Here is a 25,896-nt window from a genome sequence, read left to right as displayed (position 1 = left end):
TGGAAAAGTAGCTGGAAGAATTAAGCAACAATTTTTTTTTTTTTAAGTTAGGGAAGATGTGGACACAATAGAGGCAGAAGAGAAAGAGGTACTGAAGAGAAAAACATTGACAGAGCTGACTTCATGAGCAGGTGACTTGTGCAATCACTAGAGCCCTGCATTTGGTTTAACACTGCTTTGCTGGTCATGATATTCTTCACAGTTTTTGAAAAAGGACCTTATATTTTCATTTTGCACTAGGTACCTCAGGTTCTGTAGCAGGTCCTGAGGATTGATAGATGTGAAAGTGCTCTGGAAGGTATTTGCTAGATTTATTAATGCCCCACCTCCAATAAATGCCCATGTTCTCATCTCTAGAACCTGTGAATGTTACCCTATATGCAAAAGAGACCTTGCAGATGGGAATAAATTAAGGATCTTGAGATAAGGAGCTTATCTTGGATTATCTGAGCGGGTTCAGTGCAATCACAAGAATTCTTATATAAAGGAGGCAGTGGAGTTAGGATGGAAAAAGAAGTCATGTAAGGATGGAAGCAGAGTGAAGGGGGATGTGACTGTTATATGAAGTCATGAGTCAAGGAATGCAGGTGGCCTCTAGAAGCTGGAAAAGACAAGGAAACATCACCTCCTAGAGCTTCCAAAGAGAACACAGCTATGCAGATCCATTTTGGACTCCTGACCTCCAGAATGCAGGATAATAAATTTGTTTTTAGTCATTAAATTTGTGGTAGTTTGTTATAGCAGTGATGAGAAACTAATACACACTACATGAAGTGATGTGTTGCTAATTTTGTAGAAATCAAAGATATTGGTAAGCTAATAGCAGTTACCACTTATTGAACAATTCCTATGTACTAGACACTGTACTAAGCTGTTTTTAAATTTATATATATATATATATATATAAATATATATATATATCATTGTTGATGGACCTTCATTTTCTTCCTTTATTTATATGTGGTGCTGAGAATTGAACCCAGTGCCTCACACATGCTAGGCAAGCACTCAACCACTGCGCTACAACCCCAGCCCTGTACTAAGCTCTTTATGTATATATTTTTATGTAATCCTAGAACAAACTTTGAGGTGGGAATTAAAGCCATATAACTAAATAGAATGCGTTAGATTTGGGATCCAAGTTCAGTCTTAATCACTCCAAGTCTTCCTGTACTTTTATCCCGCTCCCATATTTCCCAGTAAACCTTGTCTTGTCCTCGTGCTTTAACGTGCATTATATGTGCATGTGTCACCACAGCGGTAGGGGTGGGACCGGGCAGAGATGACATTCGCCGGGGAGTCTGAAATAGGAGGTGCTGGATGCCGAATCCACCCGGAGAAGACGCTGCTGTGGTCCAGGCAGCCGAAGGAGACAGCAGGCCACAGGAAAGTGAAGGAGAGGATGCGGTACCGGCCGCGGGTCAAAGCTTCGGGCGGACTTGAGTGAGTCCAGGCGAGTCCCGCGAGCAGCGGGACTCCCCAGCCCCATTCCCCCGGCACGCCGGGGAGGGGCGCGGAGGGCCGTCCGGAGACTCCCCACTCCCCGCCCGCTCGCGGGTGTTTTGGAGCCGGCGTGGTCCCGCTTCATTGGCCGCCGCGCATCCCGCCCCGGGAGGCGGAGCAGCCTCCGCCCACTAGTTGGCCGTGCCGCGGGGGCCGCCGGGACCACAACTCCCAGAAGGCCGCGCGCCGGGGGCGGGGCCGCGGCCGAGGACGCGGGGGGCGGGGCCGCCGGGGCATGAAGCGGGGGCGCGCGGCGCTTCTACCTCAGTCGCGGCTGCTGGGCGCCGGAGATCGTCCCCCCCTCCGACCGGCGTGCAGACCTCCGTCCCTGGAGGGGCTCCGCCGCCCGGCACCGTCCCCTGGGGTCGTCGCCCGGCCGCCGGCCTCCACAGGCCCGGCCGGCCGCGGCGGGGGAGGGCAGCATGAGCCGGGGGGCCCGCCAGGCCGGCGCCGGGCAGGCGGTGGCAGCCGCGGTGCAGCTGCTGGTCTCCCTGAGCTTCCTGCCGCGTGTCCTCGAGGAGGCCCAGGTGAGCCCGGCCAGGGGCCGGCCGGCAGCCTTCGGCCCGCAGCGAGCGGGAGCCGGGACGCAGGTGCGAGCGGAGAGCGGGGCGGGGGCGCGCCGACAGGTGTGGGGAACGGCCGCGAACCCCTGCGGGGCGGCCCTCGGCGGCGGCCGTCGAGAGCGGAAGGGGGTGACGCCTCCGAGCCGCCCTGCCGGCGTCCTGGCGATGGTTTCGGCGGCCCGGAGCGCGGCGGAGATGGGACGCGAGGGAACCGCGGCCGTATGCAGGAGGGCGCACGGAAGCGTGACGCCCCCTTTGCCCCCGGAGGCACCCGGGCCGAGGCAGCGACCCGCCCAACGGACCCCGCGCTCGCCTGGAGGAGTGCGGTGGGCGGGCAGCGCGACCCGACTTCCTCGAACGCGGGCACCCGGGAGCCCTCGGCTTTGCAGGTGCCGGGAGCAGCTGTTTGCACCCACCTGTCCTGCGTCTGCCAAGTGCTCGAGGTGCTCCCAAGTACGCGAACGGGGGTCGGTGGCCTGCCGCTGTGCGTGGAGCCCTTGCTCTGCCAGTAGTGGGGCGCTCTGCAGAGTCCTAGAGCATGGGGGTGTTCTCGGTGTGCTGGGAGCGGAGGGTTACCTGACCCGAGAGTCTTTTATTCTGTAGAATTTGAGCAGACTGTCAGGTGTTGCAGTCTTCTCTGCACCTGCTGCCAAGTGGCAGCATTGTTACGAGGGGGGAAAAAGGTCTCAAGTGGCTTGATAATGAGGGGGAGATGCCCTGTGAAGCAATTAATGCTGGTTGCTAAGAAAATTTGACGGTAGCTATGAGTGTAACTATGTAAACATGTTTTTCTTTATTTGGGCACTTTTTCTTGGCTTTATGGTGTCCAGCACTAAATCCCGGAATGCTTTACATTTGTGTCCATGTTTGAATAATTTGTAAAAGAATGATTTAATAAAAGGGGCAAACTCTTGGTATGAGTAAAGAGCATGTTAAAATGCAGATTCTCTGGTCCTGCTTCCAGAAGTACTGATTGAGTGAATCTGGAGCACGACCCAGAAATCAGCATTGTAAGTAAGCCTTGCAAATAACTGTAGTGCAGTTACTCTTTTGACCATCTCTTGGACTGGGCTTTCAGAGGCAAACACTGAAATTGTGGATTTCTGGACTTAACTACTAGACTTAAGAAAAGTAAAATTTCCAAATTGTCTTTGACAAAATTATTTTCTACTTACTAATTGAGTGGAATTTACATTTAGATTTTTTTCTCAAGTGAGAATCGTTTTTAAAAATATTTTTGTTGTAGATGGACACAATACCTTTATATTATTATTTTTAATGTGGTGCTGAGGATCCGATCCAGGGCCTCACACATGCTAGGTAAGCGCTCTACCACTAAGCCACAACCCCAGCCCTCAAGTGGAATTTCTTGTTTTATTTTTACATAGCATATATTAATTGTATACTTTACCACTAGAAACTATTTTTGGTTTCTTCATCTATCACTAATTATGTGTAATTAGTGTTTTATAATTTTACCTGTACTTCTAATTTTCTTATATCCAAGTGAATATATATAAGTTCAATGGTTAGAGGTTTGTGCATGTTCAAAGTAGGATCTTGCCAAACAGAATTCAAGTGAATATATTTTTTATTTCCAGCGGTACTTTTTAATGTAGTGTCTGATTATATTTTAGATAGTATTTTAACCTATAACATGCTTAGTTATATATTATCCTATTGTATGGGGTACATCTCTCAGAACCTGGACCATAGTGGTAACTGAAGTTCAGAGCGCTCAATGATTTGAGTGATGTTAAACTGGAGCCCTAATACAGGCTTCTTTCTGCTCTATACAGTTTTTCAGTATATTTGTTTCTCTGTAGTATAGAAAAGCAGAGAGGGGGAGAGAGAACTAAGTAGAGCTAAGTACTTTCACTTCTTGCATGCATACTAAATTGGCAGAAAAATAGTAAAGATGAAGGAAAAAATTAGAATTTTTGAAAAATATCTCTGTTCACAAGGAAATAAAGTCATTTAAGGAGATATGTATTTTGAATATAATGAAAGCAAGGAAAAAATCTATTTAAATTTTTTTGTGGTTGTAGTTGGCCAGCATGTCTTACTTTTTTTACGTAGTACTGAGGATTGAACCCAGTGCCTCACACATGCTAAGCAAGTACTCTGCCACTGAGCTACAGCCCCAGTCTGAAAGCAAGGAAAAATTATGAACACACAAAATATTTGTGTATCTCATGCCCCATTTTCTTATAAATGTAAACATGCCTTGTTTATACTTAGTAGTGTGATGAGCTAAATATGTAAGTACAAATAAGTGATAGGATAGTCTTCTTAGAAAAAGTAATTTCATCTGGGTATATTAGAAATCCTAAAGGCTTTTCTGAGGAGGCATGAAATCAAGGAACTCTCCAAGCTCCCTGGCAAATTGAAAGCCAGCCGCTTGGGGCTCGGATCATGCTGTACCAGTCCATTACTCTGGGGACTCCTCCCAAACCCTGGAAGGTTTGAACTTCTGTTGTAACAGCTTTATGGGGTGGACTGGGCATGAAATAATACCTGTGTCTGCCCAAAGAGAGGAAAGTGGTGAGAGACCCTGCCATAAACCAATACTCCAAAGAGCTACATCCTCAATGTAAGAGATGAGTAATGAATCTCACTATGAGTAAAGAGGAAAGTAAAGAAACTTGCTAGAGGAGGGGAGTGGGGAACTCCCTTGAGAATTTGTAAGCATAAGCCAGCCCTTACACAGGTTTGCAGGCTTACTTCATATCACTTGGGCTAGGAAAAGCTCCAAGTAGAAAATTTGATTTATAGCAGTCCCAAGTTTGTATCCCCCAGGTTACCAGGAAAAGCAAATATCCATTCCCTCTGGAGAAATTATTTTCAACTTGTCATGAAGAATTCTTGAAGATAAAGTGTCAGGAAGAATAGACATAATAGTAAAAAAAAAATCACAAAGAACATGAAAACAGGGCCCCATGAATCAGGTACAGACAGTTGCTAAAATCCAGTGGGTCCCTGTAATCATTTTATGGTAGTGTGAAAGCAATACTCTTTCAGCACAAACTACTTCCAGTTTTCATCTTTTCCTGGGCTATCTGTAATTTTCTCAATGCCAAGCAATGGCAGTGGACTATAGCTCCCTTGTAAGCATGAGGGTAAAAACCACCTGGTATTCTACAGTGTATAGTTTCTAAGCTCTGATGTCTGTAGGTTAGGTGTTGTAAAGGCATTTCAACTTTATAGTTTTAATTTACAGGATGTAGTCATGTTGTAAGTTGGGGAGCATCTGTATTAGAAACAGACAGAAACATAATGACCTTAGATCTGAAATTATCAGGTAGAATATCTTTGCTTACTGTGTTTAAATAAAAAAAAAAGATTGAAAGTATGGATATGGAATAAGAAATTGAAAGAAATGACCAAAAAGATTAAAATAGAACTGAATAGAAATAAAATAGAACTGAAGAAATGATTTTTTTTTCCCCAAGTACTGGGGATCGAACCCAGTGATGCTCTACCACTGAGCTGCATGCCAAGCTCTTTTTTTTTTTTTCTTTTAAATTTTGAGACTGGGTCTTCCTAGGTTGCCCTGACTGTAGTTCTGCCTCAGTCTCCTGAGTAGCTAGGATCACAAGTGTTCACCATTGTATCTGGCTTGAAGAGATAATTATTGAATTAGCCATTTCCTATCTTTGTTAAAAAAAAAAAAATCCTCTATCACCACCTCTTCTATCCTTACTCAACTTCATACCTAACTTAACAGAATTGGAGCAATCAGAAGAGAACTTCCACTGAGTAGTTCACATCTATCCACTTACTAGTCTCTTTACTTACAGGTTTGATTTCCTGTTGGTTACCATAGATGAAGTATTTGTATTCTGGTCAAAGGCCAGTTCCTCCACATATATTAGGACCCATTTCTGTCTTCTTCAAGGACATGGTTCCAGCAGTGTTCCCTTTCTCTTTTGAATCATTGGTTTTTAGTTCTCGATGGACTGCTGTTGTCATCATATAATGTGCTGTTTGGATAGGGGTGTAGCTTACTAGTAGAACACTTCCCTAGCATATGGGAGACCCTGGGTTTGATCCCCAGCACCCAAAAACAAAAACATTCTGTTTTCATCTTCTTTCTTGACCCACTCATCTTTTCTGCCCCATTTTCCTTGTTCTTTAGAAAAACTCAGAAGCATTCTCTTTATTCCTCCTAGTGTTTTTTCCATTCTGGTCAGACTTTTGCCCCTTACACACCTCTGAAACTGCTCTCATCGAGGTTACCAGTGTTCTTGTTGCTCTTCAAACCTCAACTTTACCTTTTGGCAGCATTTTTCATAGCTCATCATTCACTTTTCTTGGAGTACTGCCTCCAGGATACAATACTTTGCTGGTGGCTGGTCTAAGTGCAGTGGCGTTTACCATACTTTTCTTGTGTCCTTCCTGTGTGATAGGCCAGTCTTTCTTAGTATCCTTTACTTGTTCCTCCTCTGCCCTTGACTATCAATCATTTGAACTTCAGAGTCCACATCTTACACTATTTCTTTATCTTTTTTTATCTCATCTGGTCTCTTGCCTTTAAATACCATCAGTATTGCTGACTCAGATTTAAGTCTCCAGATTAGTATTCTCAGATCTACATGTGTATATCCAACTTTTCTTTTACTATCTCCAATTGGGTGACTAATAAGTATCCCAGACTTGATTATCAGGAAACAAATTCCTGATCTTTCCCCCCAAATTTGCTCTTTCCAAGACCTTCCCCTTACACATGTTCCAGCAACACTGGCCTGTTTGTTCTTCAAACATTGCAAGTGTGTTCTTTTTTTTATTATTTATGTGTACAGTATAATAGTATAATTTGACCAATACGCAAGTGTGTTCTCACCTCATGATCTTTATACTGTTCCACCTAACACACTTGTGTGTTCGTATGGTTCACCCTCCTGTTCATATCTTAGTTTCTGCTAAAGTGTCACTTTATCTGACATGTCCCCTTATCTAAAATGTCCCCATCTCTGATCTTAATATATATACAAGAAAAACCCTCTGTACTCAGGTGATACTCTATATTACTTTTACTGTTGCTTAAAACTCTCTAGTGACTTCCTCCCTTGCTCAGTGTGATATATTGTGAACATATATTTGGTTTTTGTCTGATTCCTGGCACAGAGCTCCTAAAATGCTTAGAATTTTCTAAGTGATGATAGTATTAAGTGATAATTTATTGTTCACAGGGAGTCCCTTTCAATCACACCTGAGTTTATGCTAATGGGGTGACTTATGGTGAAGCCCCTGTTTAGCCTCAAGATGAGAATGATCACCAGAAAGACCAAGTGATTCATCTCTGGAGCCATTTGAGCTGGTGGACTTGTGAGAGATGAACACATTGATCTACTGGGAGGGTGGCATGGGGAGAGGGTGTGGAAGCTTAAAGCGTTTTCCACCAATACTTAGCTCTATGCTTCTCTCTCATTTGGTTGTTTCTGAGTTGTTTCCTTTCTAATAAATCATAAAAGGTAATTGAAGTGCCTTTCTGAGTTCTATGAGTCATTCTAACAAATTATTGGACCTGAAAAATGGAGGTCCTGGGACCCTGATTTGTAGTCAGTCAGAAGAACAAGTGACCCAGGGTTTGAGATTGGTCTGAAGTTGGGGCAGTCTTTTGGGACTTGCCCCTTAATTAAAGAGTCTACACTGATTCTGGATAGTTGGGATCAGAATTGAGTTGTTAGATACCCAGTCAGCCTCTGAGTGCTAGAGACTTGGTTTGGTGTGAAGAAACACCCTAGACTCAGTAAAAACTGAAGCCTTAAAAGGTCTCCTAGTTCTCTTTTTGGTCAATTGCGTGGTACTCCTTGTTCCTCAAAAGCTTTGGGCAGGTTTTCTGTCTCAGGGCCTTTGCACTTAACATTCCCAGTAACTCATTGTAATGCTTCTGTCAGATATTTACATCCTTGTTCCTTTCCCTCCTTCAGGGTTTACCAAAATTCCTTCACATGGTTGTTTAAAATCATAGTAGCTGGGCTGGGGAGATAGCTCAGTTGGTAAAGTGCTTGCCTTGCAAGTACAGAGTCCTGGGTTCAATCCCCAGCACCGCAAAAAAAAAAAAAAAAAAAAAAAAAAAAAAAAAAAAAAATCATAGTAGCTTCAAGTCTCCAATCCCTGTTTTCATTCCATTTTGTTCTGTGTTACTCTTTTACTGCCTGACAGACTTTATACTTTATTTTCCCCCTTTCTTGTATGAGAATGTAAGCTCCGGGAGGGTGGAGATTTTTAGTTTTTTTCTAAATCCATGTTCCCAGCATGTAGAATGATACAAAGTTTGTTAGTCCTCAGTAAATTCTTTGAAAAAGTAAATAAATAAGTGGAAGGTAAATGCAGATAAACTATTCACAAGGAAATTTCAAGAGACAACATGATAATTAATATTAAAGAGAACTCCAGAGACATGTAGAATAAAGAAGGTCTAATAGAATAGGGAAAAATTAGTATTGATTCCTGCACATCAGTATGAAAAAGATAACTGAACAGACAAGTGAACTAAGATAGACATTGCACTCAATACAAATGTCTTCTAAAACATGAATATTTACCTCATTAGTGCAAACAAACATGTAAGCCAAATACCCTTCCATGCTTATTAGATTGGCAAAAATTAAGTAATAGGTTAACATCAAATATTAGGATATGGCTCACCATTAACCCCCATCCATTGTTGGTGAGATAGTAAATTGGTAGAACTATTGGAATTCAGCCTGTTATTCCCTAGTAAAGTAGAATTGTACTTATAGCACTCCACTTCTAAGCATTACAACGTGGAGAAACTCCTGCATGTATACACCAAGATACATGTACAAAAATATTTGTGTAGCATTTGTAGATTCTAAGTATGGATTATATTATTTTCTTATTGTTGCCACGAATCACCACAAACTTAGTGACTTAAAACAACATAAATTTACTATCATCTACTTTGGGGGTTTAGAAATCTGAAAATGGGTTTTACAGGGTTAAAAATTCAGATATCAGCAAGGTCACGTTCCTTCTGGAAGCTCTAGTTGAGGGGATCCCAGCTTCTAGAAGCTTCTATAATCTTTGGCTTGTGACTTCTTTCTCCATCTTCAAAGCAAGCAATGCAGCATCTTCTCTGAATCTTCCTTTAGAAGGGACTTTTAAACGATTGTACGGAATAACCTAGTATAGTCTTCCCATCTCAAGATCCTTAATTATATTATTAACATCTGTTTTATAATGTGAAATAACATTGCAAGGTTGCAGAAATTAGGGCACAGACATCTTTGGGAGAGCCATTCTGCCTACTATATGAATCAACAATAGAATGAATAAATTGATTGTTTTCATATCATAAAGGGAGAATGAATGCACTACAGTAAAATGAATCATGGAGAGACATCAAAATAAAATGTACATTAAAGAAGAATTCACATACTTCTTTAATATTAAAGTTGAAAAATGGGGGGGGGGGGCAACTCTGTTTAAAGAGGTGTTACAGGGAAAAGTAAAAGCAAAAAAAATTTTTTTTGAAAAGATGGTGTGTGACTAGGTTGCCCCTGCTGCCACTTAACTCCTAGACTGAAGCCTCCTCTTGCCTCAGCCTCCTAAACTGAACAGAGTGAACAAATCAAGAAAAAGGCATAAAAAATAGTGATTACTAGATAAAATATTTTAAAATATAGAAAGTATTTTGGTTTGCATTTTGATTCCTTTACTCCATTGTTATTAGGCTAGGATTTGAAGTCTTATAAGGAGTGAGAATAATGGAATGAAACGCAGGAGTTATGACAACTAGGAAGTGGGATGATAAAGCATATAGAACTCCAGAACCAAATTTTTAATAATGATCCTTTGTTCTTTATCTGAAGATCTATAACTCTAACTTTATGTTGTAGAGAGTTTGGGGACACATTTATACTCCTGGGGAGAAGTAACTAGCAAGGACTGGTTTCTACTTCCTGATCACTGAATAACCTGTAGCAGCCTGGGGCCCATTCTTGTTTTCAATTGAAAATTTGAATTGACGTAGTTGTAAGTTTATATGCAGTTTTTTAAAATAATGCAGAGAAATGCCACGTGCTCTTTATCCAGTTATCCTACTGGTAACAGCTTATGAACATACCCAGTATTATAAGGAGGACATTCCAGTAAAGAATCTGCAGACTTTAATAGATTCCTCCAGTTTTGCTTGCTTCATTTTTGTATGTTAGTTCTATACAACTTTATCACCTGTAGCTTTGTGTATCTATCACCACAATGAAGATAGGATAGGGTTTCCTTACCACTTTTAGAAGTCCCTCTTTTTTTTTTTTGTAGCCACACTGCCTCATTCCCCACCTGACTCCCTATTCCCACTTCTGTCCTCTACTCTAGTCTTTAAAGCCTGGCCACCAAAACGTTTTCTCCATTTCTAAAATTTTTCATTTCAATAATATTATATAAATGGAGTCATACTGTTTGTAACCTTTGGGGATTGACTTTTTTACTCAGGATAATTCTTGAAAGATTTCATCCAGGTTGCATATTGGTCAGTTAGTCTCATTTTTAACTTAGCTGAAGAATGTTTTATGGAATAGTTGAATTCTGAATTCACTTTGTAAATACCAAATTCTCTTCTTAGCTTAATGGATGCTTTCAGCAGTGGATAGGAGCATGAATTTTAAAGTCAGATGAATTTGGGAATAAATTTCATTTTTACTTCGGAAAAATTGTTTTAGGCTTGTCAAATCTTAATTTCCTTATATGTAAAATGAGGCTAATAGTACCTTACTTATAGGGTGCTTTTAAAAGCAAATGAAGAGGCATATTAAAGAACACTGTGAACCCAGGGAGATAGTCCATGCCTGTAATCAAGTGAATGTAGCCGGATGCAGGAGGATCTTTTGTTGGAGACCAGCCTTAACAAGTTAGTGAGACCCTTAGCAACTTAGTGAGAACCTGTCTTAAAATTAAAAAGGACCCAAGGATGCAGCAGTGTTATTACAGTCTGTGATTTCTGGACCAGTCTGGGAAGAGAGTCCTTTAGATTTTAGTGGCTACTTAGATTTTATGTGTGTGTAGAGAGAGGAAGGAGCATTCTTATTTTTCATTTTGACCATTAATCAAGAAGGTCAGTTTTTCAGAATGGGTATATCTAATCTTTCTTTTTCTTATATTTATTTATTTCTGTGCAGTGCTAAGGATTAAACACAGTACCTCACACATGCTAGGCAAGTGCTTTGCCACTGAGCTACAGCCCCAGCCCCTTTCTTTTTTCTTTTTTCTTTTTTTTTTTTTTTTTAATTTCAGTGACTACAGTAGAAAGTAAGTGCTTTAATATTAAGAATCTTGATCAACAAGTACAGGCTAACTTGAATAATAATAAAAAATATCCTTTTATATAATACAGCAGAACTGTTAAGGTTGAAATATCAGTAATTTAAATATTTAAATTTTATGTATATATGTGAATTTTAGGTGGCTGGAGTTCTGGATGATTGCTTATGTGATATTACCAGCATTGACAATTTCAACACCTACAAAATCTTCCCCAAAATAAAACAATTGCAAGAGCGAGACTATTTCCGTTATTATAAGGTAAGTTTGTAATTTTTTATTCTTTTGATTACTAAGATTTCTATAATACTTTATGTAGATGTAAATTTTATGATGCTTTGAAAAATCCATTTTGCTTCCTCTTGGCACCCTGTGTGTCTTTTATCATTTGAATGCATTGAAATGTAGTGGAAACCTATTGGTTTTATTAAACATTAAGAATCTGAGCCTTGGGACTGGAGTTGTAGCACAGTGGGTAGAGCGCTTAACTCACATGTGTGAGGCACTGGGTTCAATTCTTAGAACCACATATAAGCAAATGAATAAAATAAAGGTCCATCACCAATTTAAAAAATATTAAAGATATTAAAAAAAAATATAAAAGAATCTGAACCTTCTTCTTCCGTTAGGGAAATTCCTGAGCTTTTAGTTTTGGTTTTGAGGCAGACCATTCCTCCCTTTACAGAAGCTAAAAATGCCTGGGACTTACTTTGTCCACCTTCCTTTAAAATAGGTCCTGTCATCTGGACATACTACTAGACTTTGGATTGTGCTGATGGCCTCAAAGTTGTTTGCTTAGTAGTGTTAGCAGTGCAAAGTAGGGCAGCAGAAGATGTGGATTGAATAGGTCTCTGGGAGAGGTGGCATGCCAAGCTGAGGCCACAAGTCCAACATCACCCATAGTGCAGACCTGGTTCTTAATCTAGTAGTGGTTCTACTCTAGATCTTCACAAAATACCAGTGATACTTTAAGGTAGCCGGAGGCTTTATGGCAATGGTCAGTATTCCTAAGAAAAATTATTTTGAATTTTGGAACACTATTTTAAAAGCTGTTTTGGGTCTTTTCATTTGTTCTTGCCCTCAGGATTCGTTTAATTGGTTTATAATTTATTTGATTTTCATTTTTAGTTTATTCTAAAAATTGAGCATGATGATTATCTTCTTATCCTGATTCAAGATAAACTAAATTCTTTAAATATTTTTGAGGGTAAAGAAACACTATCTTGTGGCAGTTTTAGGTTGTACAGGAAGACAAATTAAAAAAGTAAAGATTTGGGAATCCCCCATCAACTTTTTTAGTCAGGACGAAGACTGAAAAAAGATGAATATTTCTGCTTCATACAAAATTCCTTAGGAATGCAGATTCTATGAATTTATTCTAAAGTGTAATCTGTGCTTAGGCAATTATAGAATGTCTTTTAATTTAGGTGTTTTACATACAAAGGAGAAAGTGCTTCTAATTTCCACCACTCAATCTATGAATCTGTTTTTGGAGGTACTTTCTCATGCTTCCTTCCTGCTGTTAGATTGAATTGTATGAAATTGTTGCCTAAATGTTGAAAAATGGTGTCATGTGGTTAAGTCTAATACAATGGAGGAAGCATTTCTTCTGTCAAAGACCATGTTTTCACAGGAAATCTAGGACACATCTCCACCTAACCTTTCAGGATCCCTACTCTTTCACCCTTTCTGTTTTGGGATTGTATCTTTGTTTCTTTATCCCTATAAGGCCTGGTTAGTAGATGCACTTAGAAATTTGAAGGAGTGGATATCTCATTTAATCATCACACTCAAACGTTAACATTATTCATATTTTTCAAATAAAGAAATAATGGTTTAGGTATCCCAGATAGGGTACTTTTGTTGGCTAGAAAAACAGTTTGATTAAGAAAAGATATGGAGTAGTTTACAGAAATGAGAGAGAAGCTAAGGAAATATACTTCAGAAAAGATAAAACTAAAGCAGGCACTAATGATCATTCTAATGGCACCACCAAAATTTGTATTAAATGAACCATTTTCCTATATTTTTGCAACAAAATTTCTGGAGGGATAGCCTTGATTGTTCTCAGTAGGGTCATGTAAACCCTTTGCCCAAAGAAGAAAGAACACCTTAGTTGATAATCTCTTTTGCATGAACATAAGAGAAGTCATTGTTTCTCAAAGGTAAATTAAGGGACTGTTAAAGAAGAAGGAAAAATGTAAGTTGGATAGGCTAAAATAGCAATCTATAATATATAATACCAATATGTAATAATCAATATATAATATCTTTTATACATTTTAAAAAATGTTCCTGCCATTGCAGTGAAATTGTTCCATATATAGACAAAACACACTCATATTTTCACCCAAAAGAGAGTAATGCCCTATTCTAGTTTACTGCACTTAGCTCCAAATCTAGAGTATGTGTATGATAGCTACTCCTCTTGTAATTCTGCCTACCCATGAAATTAATAAAAAGGAAATTTAACCAGTCCTAGTATACTCTGCATGCAATAGTGGCAACAAAGAAAGCTAAGAGAAAAGGTTAGTTTTAAATGCAAACATACTTATGATTCAGCAAGCCAGGAAATAAAGATAGAAATAACAGTCTACCTAAATATGTAGGAAAGGGGAATACAGCCTTGCCAAGGTGGATGTCTTCAGCTGAGGTTATCTGCCTGCAACACTTCCAGAAGCTGGGGTAATTATAAGCCCTTCATCCTGGAAAGAGGTCTGAGTATTGTTTTAGTGTCTAACACAGTTCGCATCTTGGCACTGTGTAGTAGTTAACTTTTATTGCATAACAAATGAGCCTAAAATTTAGTAGCTTAAAACTGCAAACTGAGAAGGTGTCATTTGAGGAAAATCAAAAGGACTTGAGAAAGCATACTAAGTGGGTATCTGGAGAAAGAACATCCTAGGCAAAGGCAGCAGCAAAAGCCCTGAGATTACAATGTGCCTGTATTTGGGGAACACCAAGGTGAGTGAATAAGGGGAGGAGAGTAGGGCCACCAGATCATGTAAAGCATTATCAGTCATTGTGAGGTGAGTTGGTAGATTTAAGCACTTTTAAAAAGAGCACTCTGAAACATTGAAAATAAATTGTAAAGAAATGGGGAGTAAGAAGGGAAAGTAGTGAAAGGCAATGGAAGTAATCCAGGAGAGAGGAGACGATGGCTTGCATCACTGTGGTAACAATGGAAGTGGTAATTGTTGAACTAGGTGTTTGCTTTTTTTAACTTGCCTTAGAAAAAGTCTCTTATTACTGTATTATAGTCTGTCCCTCCTTTAGATTTATTGATATTTGCTTTACATATTTAGGTGTTCTAATGTCGGTGCATATATATTTATAACTGATAAATTGACCCCTTTATCATGATCTTTCTTTGCCTCTTTTTTAGTTTTGACTCAGTTTATTTTGTCAGATAGAAGTATAGTGGTGACTCCTGTTCTCTAATAGTTACCATGTAAATGGAGTGTCTTTTTCCATCTCTTCATTTTCAGTGTGTATGTGTTCTTAGGGCAGACATCCGTCTCATGTAGGTAGGCATACAGTTAGATCATTTTAAAAAATTTATTCAGCCACTCAGTCTTTTGATTGGAGAAAATCCATTTAAACTCAAGATTATTATTGGTAGGTAAAGACTTGCTGTTGCCATTTTATTAATTGTTTTCTGGTAATTTTTTTAGATCCTTTGTTGTTCTTTTCCTCTCTTGTTGCCTTCCTTTGTGGTTTGATGATTTTTTGTAGTGGTATGCACTGAATACTTACTTTTTAATCTTTTGTGTATCTGTGAAGGGTTTTGCTTTGTGGTTACCATGGGGCTTACACAAAATTCAAGAGCAGGTTATTTTAAGTTGATAACAATTTGAGTTTGATCACTCACATCAACTCTGCCCCCACTATTTACTTGGTACAGGGGGTTGAATCTGCCACTAAACTGTATCCCTACCCCTTTCTTAAATTTATATTTGAGATCAATTCTAAGTTACCTAGATTGGCCTTGAATTTGCCATTGTCCTGCCTCAGCCTCTGGAGTATCTGGGATTATAGGTGTATGTATGCCAGAGAGGTGGGTGAGAGACCAGAATAGGCAAGGACCCTGTGGAGCTTGCTGCTGACTGAATTTGGTCTAAGGGATATGGGAAGTCAGAGAAAGATTTTTGGCTGGGATTGATAGGATATGATTTGCTTTGTGAGCTGTGGAATAAGTGGTGTGTGGAATAGACGGTGGTAGGAGCAGGGAGATTGTTAGAGTAACTTAGGAGATAAGTGGCAATAGTGGAGGTGGTGAAAAGTAGATAATGAATTATATAAAGGAATAAAATGAGTAAGCCCTAGATTTTTGGCATAGGCAGTTCTTCTGTCCTGTTGAAGTCCTATTGAATTACCAGGTTCCGGTTATGTGTAGAATATGAAAATGTAGAGCTTTTATCATGGTTAAATTGTCCTGCATGACCTGCCGGCCTCCCTCTGTCCTTATTCCTGTTCCCCACTAAACATGAGCCCAACTCATGGTTCTCAGTTCCCAAAACTATCCACGATCTTTATTGCCTTATCCAGATGCATGCTTCTCTAGCTTCTCTCTCTCCTGAAATGTTACGTGAGTCCTCAGAGGCCACCATCCACCAGCCTCACTGTTACATAACTCTGGGTTTTCTTTCATAGCACTTAGCTAAACTTGCAATTAAATAAATGTACACTAATTCAATTTGTTTCCTTCAGTATATTTTAAGTTCCAGAAGGAAAGTTCTTTTTCTGCTTCTTTGTTTTCCTGGATCCTAGCCCAGTGATTGACACTTAGCAGATCTCAGTACACATTCCTTTAGGGATTGGATGCACAAGAGAACCATGAAAATAGTCCTAAATTGCTGTCAAGTGTTCTTCAGAAGAGAGTGAACTTGAAAGTTGTTCCCTTTTTCAAGTGTCACAGGACTAAATAGCCATATATTTCAAAAATTGATATTGCATTTCAGTGTCTGAAAAAACTTAGTAATTTAAAATCTGAACTATATAGGTGCCACAGGAAAGGAAGCTTTTTCTTCCTTCTCACCACCTTGTCACTGGTAGTCAGTGACATTTGGCAAACATTCTGTAATTACAATACACATTCACCGAAATTAATTTGTTCTTTCTCTCAGGTTAATCTGAAGCGACCATGTCCTTTCTGGGCAGAAGATGGCCACTGTTCAATAAAAGACTGTCATGTGGAACCCTGTCCAGAGGTATAATAAATACATAAAAATAAAACAATAGTGAAAAACTTGCTTTTTCTTGGACTTTAGATAAACCTCTTTATTTTAGACTAATGTCAATGGATTTGTACTTTAAAAATTCACATGCTTTCAACTCTGCTTTATAACCAGATTATTGAACATTTATTCTATACTTGTCACTAAAATGGGTTTAGTGGTACTTGTGGATCAGAAGTATGTGTACTCTGATTCTAAAATGGAAGAAAGGAAAATAAGAAGCCTGGATAGAAGACTGGATATACCATTGACTTTTATTTCATGCTCTATTGAATCTGTGTCTTGCTTCATAGACCAAAAGGTAAAAAAAAGTACTGCATCCTGTACTTCAGATTTAGGATGGAAATTTCAGTGGGTTAAAGTAGGGAAATTTCAGGCTTGGAATTGTGTTTTCATCTGGTCTTGTTCAAAAATGCCTTGTTTATAAATGGTATACCTTTTACCAACAGAATGCGACATTTTAGACTTCGGTTTTTTTTTTTTTTTTTTTTTCCTTTTTAGTACTGGAGATGGAACCCAGGGCCTACCACTGAGCTTCCTCACTAGTCCTTAGATTTTGATATCTAGAATAATTAGTTGTATTCTTCTCCTTCAGTAGTAATTAGTTATAAGCTATGTTTTTATTTCACCTTTTACTTTTTTTAATGAGTTCAATTTTTTTGCCCTTAAAAATAGTAAAAGGAAAAAAAAAGAAGCTTTGGGACCAATGTCCATTCTAAAAGGAAAATTTATTTTTTTGTACTAGGAATTTAATCCAATGGTGCTTTATCACTGAGCTACATCTTCAGCCCTTTTTATTTTGAGACAGGATCTCACTAAGTTTCTGAAACTGACTCTGAACTTGCAGTCCTCCTGCTGCAGCCCCCAGAGTCGCTGGGTATAGGTGTGCACCACCTCTCCTGGCAAATTCTTTTTTTAAAAATTGATTTACTTTTATTTTGAGACAGTGTTTTGCTAAATTGCCAAGACCTGCCTTGAGCTTGCATTCCTTCTGAGTTACCCTTCCAAGTCACTGGGAGGTGCTAGGGAATGAAATTGACCAAATTATACTGTTATGTTGTGTTGCACGTATGAATATGTAACAATGAATCCCACTATTATGCATAATTGTAAGGCACTGGTAAAAAGGAAACTTTACTTACCACAAAATTAATAAATCAGAAAATTAACATTAATACAATACTGATGTCTAACCTATAAACCTGAATTAAATATTGCCAACTGACTGAATATGCTTGTACTTTATAGCAAAAAAAGTAAAAAAAATTTTTTTTCTTACATTTTTGTTTAGAATTCAGTCAGAATTGTATATTACATTTGGCGGTTATGTCTCTTTAAACTCTCCTTTTGGAACAGGACCTTGGTATTGTTTCTTTTTATTCCATGGTCCTGGAGATCTCGCCAGGATTTGTACACTCTAGGCAAGTGCTCTGTCACTGAGCTGCACACCCAGCCCTGCTTTGCCCATTTTTAAATGGAGATGTTTTCTTACAGCTGAATTGTGAGAGTTCATTATTTGACTTTGATACAGATTATGTATTGCTAAATTGTTTGCTTTTCAGGTTAACTCTCTTATCTACCATGGATTATCCTCCTTTGTTAAGTTTCTAATAATAGCAAACTGTTTTGTCAGCTTTTTTGCTGCTGGGACCAGAAGACCTCAAGAACAGTTTTAGAGAAGGAAAAGTTTGATGCTCATGGTTTTAGAGGTCTCAGTGACTCCAGTTTGTTGCTAATGGTTTTGGAGGTACTCTGTTGCTCTGGGCCTGAGGTGAGGCAGAACACCATGGCAGAATGTTTTTGGAGGAGGAATGCAGCTCAGACATGGCGATCAGGAAGTAGAGTGTTCCACTAACCATGGAAAAAATATCAACGCCAAAGTCATGCCCCTGTTGACCCACCTCCTCCAGCCACACTCTCTACCTGCCTATAGTTATGGCCCAGTTAATCCGTATTAGGGGAGCAATGGCACTGATTATATTGGAACACTCATAACCCGATCATTTCACCTTTAAACTTTCTTTCATTGTCTTACACATGAGCTTTTAGGGGACACCACATGTCTGAACCATAACAGAAACTGAAGTGTTGAATTGTGTAAGAACCCCCAACATAGGAAATAAAACACATATACATTTAAAGATCCCGGTTCCTCCATTCCTTTTCCTTTTCCCCGGAGATACACATCTTCTTATTGATTCTTCACATAAGGTGATATTTGTATTTGTTTGTCTTTGGGGAAAAATTTATTAGGCATTTCATATTGTACCCAAACTTGTGATGCAGTTTGCTTTCTAGAATTTGAGATCTAATTTGATTGTGAGGGTCACTTTGTAGTTTACAGACTACTTCATATTATTTGAGTTAGTGGCAGTTACCAAGTCCAAGTTCTATGCTTGATTTTAGTGTTTTTTTTTTTTTTTTAATTTACCATTGCTTTTAATAATTCTTTTTTGGATGTTTTATGTTATTCATGGCAATTTATGCATGACTTGTATCTAAGATTTGATAAAGTCATTATGTTCTACATCAAATCTTTTAAAAAGCTTTTAACTTTTAGCATACTATATTGACTGGAATACATACAGTAGTCAGAGGACACTTTCGGTTAATGTTTATTCCAGAATGTAAATTCAGAATTCCGTAACTCTGACTATCTAGATTTGACTTGAGTTTCATAATTTTCTCTCCTACCCCCTATTAGATATATTAGAAAAAATGCTTAAATGATAAAATATTGGCAGCAAGTAACATTTTTATCTACATAGTCTTATTAATAGGTAATTTGCAGTTATTTGCTAGCCCTTAAGTAGCCAAGTTTAGACTTCAGTCCTGAGTTGATCAAAGGATCAATCTGGGATTGTTTTCTTTTGGGTATGATTTTTGTTTCAAGTTCTATTTGGAAATACTTCATAGATTGATTTATCAAAGCCTAACATGAATTATTAGCTTTGTGGGGAAAAAAACGTTGGACCTAACAGTTTTTCCATTGGTAAATCCTAGATTATGTAGATTGATAAACCTTAGTGTTTCCTGCCTTTGTGTCAGAAAACTGACTCTTATTTCCTTGTAATCCAAAATTGTCTAAACTTTAAATGTTATCTCAGAGCAGAAATTAAAGTTGAACAAAATATATCAAATATTTTTGAATTTTTTTAAAGCTTCCTTTTCTGTAGTTAGAAAGTTTATGGAAAAGTGTCAGTTTTCTTACCCTAAAAATGATATGAATTATATAGAAGAAATAGCATAAGAAATTATTAGAGCTGATGTTTGACTCTGTACTTTGAAATACAAGCCTGTAAATTGGGGTAACTCTTTGCTTTTATCTCAAGAGGTAATATGAAAACAGAATTTGAATGAATGTGTATTTGCTCCCCATAGAAGAAAATACTCTGAATCACTTTCTAAATTGTTATTGTTCTTTTAAGAGTAAAATTCCAGTTGGAATTAAAGCCGGGCATTCTAATAAGGTGAGTCACTTCTTCCTTGAAAATTTCTGCTTTACATAGTGACACTTATCATTTATAATACTTGACAGTTGTTGCAGCAGAAAACCATAACACGGTTAGTTGGGCATGGAGATGTTTTGCCTTTGAATTCCAACTCCCCAAACCTTGCATTCCAACTCCCCAAACCTTGCAGCAAGCAGAGAGGTCCTACATTCCTAGCTTCTTTTGAAGTTATTTCAGGTCTGTTTGTGGAACCTTTAGAAGAATTCTGAACTGTAACTTAGTGTTATATCACCTGTTCAACAAGTGTTTTGTTACATGGGTGTTTTTAGTCTTCTATTTCAACTAGTCTACCTGTTAGATTCAGGAGTCTATTGGATCAAGAAAAAAATTAGGATATTTAAAGCAGAGTGCACTCATAGATGTTGTTAAACTGCCCCTTTTTAAAGACTACCTTTTTGTTCTTAGGAGTATGCCTTGATTTTTTTTTTCCCATTCATATTTCTGGGTAATGGTTTACTTTTAGTTTTTCACTATTGGACATGTGTAATGAAGATCATCATCCCCTCTTTCCGCATTCTTCTTGTGCATCCTCTCCATTTTCTTCTTGATTTCTTGCCCATGTATTGTCTGTGCTCACATTCTCATAGTTTTGTTTCAAATCTTTAATAAAACCATGTAAAGGCAGTTGAAAGCCACACCACCTTCCCAATTCCATTCCGTTTCCTCCCTCCCCAGGGCTGACCATTTTTCTGAAGTGTTCTGTGGTTTTATATTCTAATTACACTTGTATCCACAAGTAATATATAGATTATTTTGTGTAAATTTTTTTAAAAATTTAAATATTTTATTTGTTTCTTCATGTCAAAAACATTTTATTCTCTATATAGTTTGTATGGTTAACTCAGTCTTTCCTCCTTCACTCTTTCTCTCTTTTTCCTTTTTGGTAGCAAATCTGGGTGCCTCTACCACTAAACTCTTGTATTCCCAGCCCTTTGTAGACAGGGTCCCACTAAGTTGCCCAGGCTGGCTTTGCACTTTTGATCCTCCTGCCTCAGCCTCCCAAGTAGCTGGTATTGTAGGTGTGCACCACAGTGCCCAGCCTTCATTTAGTCTTAGGGTTTTGAATTTTTTTCTCTTGATATATGTGAATTTTGTTCACTCATTCTAATAACTATGTAGTAGTCAGTTGTATAATTTTTATACAGAGTAAAAGTCCTCTATACATGAACATTCAATTGTTTCCATTTTTTACTGCTACAAAAAAATGATGCCCTAGTACTTTGTCCCATTGTGCACATAGGTAATGTTCCTCTAGTTCTGCAACTACAATCCAGTAGAATTGCTGGACCACAGGGCATGCCTATCTCAACATTATAAGACAATGACAAATAACTCTCTGAAGTGGTGCTGCCTTTTGTTTGTTTTTGTTACCGTGGATATGATCTCATTAATGACTGCTAATTTTAAGAGTTTATGCATTTTTGTAATTCTAGATATTTATTATTAACTTTCTTTCCCAAATGAGTTTTCCTCTGTCATCACCAACACACTAATGCCAATTGTTAAAATGTTACTCTTCGCTTATTTAATACTAAAAATTGGTGCCTCATTTTATTAGTATTTCTTATATATGTCAAGTATTTTGACAATAGGATGTGTCTATATTTAGTGTACCTATATTGACAGATTATTCTGCCAGTAGAAGCTAAAAGGAGAAAGATATAATTGTTCTTAAACTTACTGTTAACTTCCTTGCAGTACTTGAAAGTGGCAAACAATACCAAAGAATTACAAGATTGTGAGCAAGCTAATAAACTGGGAGCAATTAACAACACATTAAGGCAAGTTTAACTTATTAGTATTAAAAAGATATTCTCTTATTTAGTTTAATATTAATTATCTCTTAAGATTTTGGAAAATCATTTTTGCTAAACATTAAATTTTTCGCTAATATATTTTTAAGGAAGAAAAATTTCTCCTTAAATTCCATAATAGTTTTGCCTCTTTCTTGGCTTATTTGTTCTTAAATTTCTGTGATATATCATAAATAGCAAATATGTTAAAAAGTAGAAATTTAGATTACTCAGCTAGCAGGGCTTACGGGTCTTGAAACTATAAGTCTTTTATAAATAATAGTTCAGTTTACATATTCTATTCGATGTTACATTTTGAATGATAAGTTTTTAACAATAAGTTTCATTGATTTTTTTTTTTCTGCTAATTTTGTTATTTGCTTTAAGCAGACATTTGTTTTTGAGGCCAATATAATTTATAAATAGTTTATGCAGTGTAAAATAATTGAATATAATCCATAGTTAGGAATGGATTATTGCAGAAATTCTTTTTAACTTCCATTTGTTTAGATTTGTATTTGTTTTATAATTGATTCAGACTCATAATAAATTTAGTAGTTTATTTAATATTAAAAATCTTAATATAGAAAAGTAAAAGGGATGATATAATAAGTGCCTTTATATCCCTCACTACAAATGAATACACCTTGGCATTTTCTGCCATGTTTTATTTTTTTTTATACTTTTTTAATTGTTGCTTTATAATCATACCTAATAGTGGAATTCATTATTATTTATTTGTACATGTACACAGTATAGCAATGTAATTTCATCAGTTTCCTTAAGAAATAATAAACATTATATATAAATTTAAAATTCTTTGTGTTCTGTTCCCTATTTCTTCCCTTTTTTCTTATAAATAATCTCAAGAATTTGTTATATATCCAGTTCATGTTTTTATCATCTAGATTTATATTTATAAATAACATAATATTATGCAAATGGCCTTTTTTTTCTTTCATAAATGATAGAGTATTACTTATAACATTCTGCAACTTTTCATTGTCAGTTTGCTTTCTAGCTCTATGCATGTTGAAACAGATTTCTCTCATTCTTTTAAACTGATGGTTTTCATCATATAAACATACTACATATTGGTTATCTGTTCTACTGATGAACATTTAGACTGTTTAGATTTTTTTCTTTGTACAAACCCTGCTACCTTAAGCATTCCTAAATGTTTTTGTTGTACCCTGGTAGCGAAAGTGCTTAATCTTAGAATTGTCCTTTTGCAGCTGTTCTTGAGATTGCCTGATGACATTCCAGGTACTTGTGTGCCTGTGTACTACCTCCAGAGCAGAGAGATTGTTTTTGTCCTTCACATTCTTACTAAAAGTTGGTGATTTTTGTTGACTGAAATTGTACCTCATTTTTTTAAAATGTATAGTTTGATTGCTGGTTAGTTTGAGCTTTTTTTTTTCATATGTTTATTGGATATTTGTTTCTTTTTCAACAAGTGAATGCCCACAAGGTGCCAGGCATTGTTCTGGTCTATTAGGAAAGTAGTAGCATATACTTATGCCCTCATGTAACTTAATCCTTTTTGGGGAAGATAATGCAATAAATACAATATTGAGAAATAAGTAAAGTGATGGTGAGTGCCAGGGAGAAAAGTGAGGCAGGGAAGAAGAATGGAGAGGACTCAGAGTAGAGGGGGTGATACCATATGAAATTGGGTGGTCAGAGAAGACCAGAGTGATAACAGGACATTTGAGTGCAGTGCTGAAGAAGGTGGAGGCTGAAGTTACTATATGGCTGCCTGGGGGTGTGCATCCCAGGTAGTACATGAAGTGTTATTGAGGAGGCTGATGGCAGGGTCGTGCCTAGATTGTGAGGAACCACGAGAACGCTGGTGTGGCTGGCATACAGGGATCAAGGGCAAAGTAGAAGACAAGGTCAAAAAATTCAAGAGGGAGATCCAAGATGGTGGATTAGAGGGACGCTGCGTTCCTTGTCGCTCCATAACTTAGGTTTCAAGCAAAGGATATCTGATTCTCTGTGAGGCAGTCTTTGCTACTTATGGATCCCCTGCTGTTTACCCCATTTGTCTGCTGTGATCACCTGCAGTCTGCAAGCATATCGACTACTTTTTGAGTGCAGATTGCTCACTGACTGGCACCTATCATCCACCATTTGCCTGCCTCTTGCCTGCCCATCGCCTGCCTTTCACCTACCCATCACCCATTGCCCGAGGTCCACCTGCCGATCATCCACCAGTAACCAGCAGACTGACTGCAGACCACCATGGATTGCCAGCTGCCTGCTGTTGCCTGGAAGTCCACTGTTACAGTACCTGCAGGTTTGGTTACACATGGCTGCCGCTGTTTTGAGACAACAGTCAGGACCTGTAGGACCCCTGGCCGAACTGACTGAGCCCCATCTCCAGGACCCCTCAGTCCGACTGGCCACACCCTGCCTCTAGGACCCCTGCCCGACCAACTGCACCCCATCTCCAGGAACCCTGGCTGACCATGCCCATGCTCCAGCAGCAGCTCCCCATTTGCCAACACATTTGGGAGCCAGAGTGGCCATCTTGGATTATCCTGGAAGCAGTAGCTCCCATCTTTAGGTGGGGCAAATCCCATCCTGAGACACCTACTGGAGACTGGAAGCTCATTGTCAGGTACCTCTCATGCATCAGGCTACTGAAGACTGGGAGGTTTCAGTACTATATGACTGTTATAGTGTAGATTTATTTTTTTCTCCTTTTTGAAAAATTTTAAGTTTTTATTTCTTTACTTTTCTTGTTCTATTTTCCTTTGGTTTACCTGTTTCCTGAGTCTCTTTCCCCCTTTTCTCATGCTAACAATGAACTTCTTTTGATTATACTTTCACTTTTTATACAATCTAGAACTTCTATATACTCTTTTTCTATCCCACTAAGAGTTACATCCTACGCCCCTTCCCATCCTCTTTGTCCTCCATTAGATACTACAGATCTTATTGCAAATCTATTTGTTATGCTATAGATAATAATTGAACTCATTCTGTTTATTATGACAATACTGTCAATGTCTTCATAGGGGCTATTTGGTACAGGGCTGCATATTGTCTGTACTGGGCACTGCTAATATTGATCTCCCCCTTAAAGAGGTTTTGGGAACGGAGTCACTATAAGCCTATAGGGGGAAATCTGCAATACCCCAGATCTGCACTGCTAGAGGGGAAGATACATGAACAACACGAAAAAACATGGGAAGAAAATGATCCAAACAAACCTAGATTGTATATTAATAGAATCCAGTGACAGTAAGGTAGAAGAAATGTCAGAAAAGGAGTTCAGATTATACATAATTAAAATGATTTGTGAAGCAAAGGATGAGATAAGAGAGCAAATGCAGGCAATGAATGATAATACCAATAAGCAGTTGGAAGAGGAACTTCAGGAAGCAAAAGATCATTTCAACAAAGAGATAGAGATTCTAAAAACAAACAAACAAGTCCTTGAAAGGAAGGAAACAATAAACCAAATAAAAAACTCAATGGAAAGCATCACCAACAGACTACATCACTTGGAAGACAGTACCTCAGACAATGAACACAAAATATTTAATCTTGAAAATAAAGTTGACCCAACAGGAAAGATGGTAAGAAATCATGAACGAAACCTCCAAGAACTATGGGACATCATGAAAAGACCAAATTTAAGAATTATCGGGATTGAGGAAGGCACGGAGATACAAACCAAAGGAATGAACAACCTATTCAATGAAATAATAGCAGAAAATTTCCCAAACCTGAAGAATGAAATGGAAATTCAAATACAAGAGGCTTACAGAACAGCAAATTCACAAAATCAAACAGATCACACCAAGGCACATTATAATGAAAATGCCTAACATACAAAATAAAGATAGGATTTTGAAGGCTACAAGAGAAAAGCATCAGATTACATATAGGGGGAAACCCATATGGAGATCAGCAGATTTCTTAGCCCAGACCCTAAAAGTTAGAAGGGCCTGGAACAACATATTTCAAGCTCTGAAAGAACATTGTTACC

General features: G+C 38.2%; 1 protein-coding gene across 4 annotated transcripts in view; it reads left to right on the top strand.

Moving 5' to 3' along the window:
- The first annotated feature begins 1,726 nt into the window (after positions 1 to 1,726).
- The window catches only part of Ero1b (endoplasmic reticulum oxidoreductase 1 beta), a 54,270-nt gene continuing 30,100 nt past the window's right edge, over positions 1,727 to 25,896 (top strand). For 2 of the 4 annotated variants that reach the window (XM_047520562.1, XM_047520563.1), the window contains exons 1-5: positions 1,727 to 2,093; positions 11,496 to 11,615; positions 16,481 to 16,564; positions 20,020 to 20,061; positions 21,802 to 21,884. In XM_047520562.1, the coding sequence (XP_047376518.1) occupies positions 1,926 to 2,093; positions 11,496 to 11,615; positions 16,481 to 16,564; positions 20,020 to 20,061; positions 21,802 to 21,884 (497 nt within the window). In that variant the 5' untranslated portion in view covers positions 1,727 to 1,925. The remainder of the gene's footprint in view (positions 2,094 to 11,495; positions 11,616 to 16,480; positions 16,565 to 20,019; positions 20,062 to 21,801; positions 21,885 to 25,896) is intronic. The other 2 variants (XM_047520564.1, XM_047520565.1) reach the window with 1 other exon arrangement.

The sequence above is a fragment of the Sciurus carolinensis genome, chromosome 12 (assembly GCF_902686445.1).
Source record: "Sciurus carolinensis chromosome 12, mSciCar1.2, whole genome shotgun sequence".
In the NCBI taxonomy this organism is placed as follows: Eukaryota; Metazoa; Chordata; class Mammalia; order Rodentia; family Sciuridae; genus Sciurus; species Sciurus carolinensis.
This window is presented reverse-complemented; position numbering and strand designations above follow the sequence as displayed.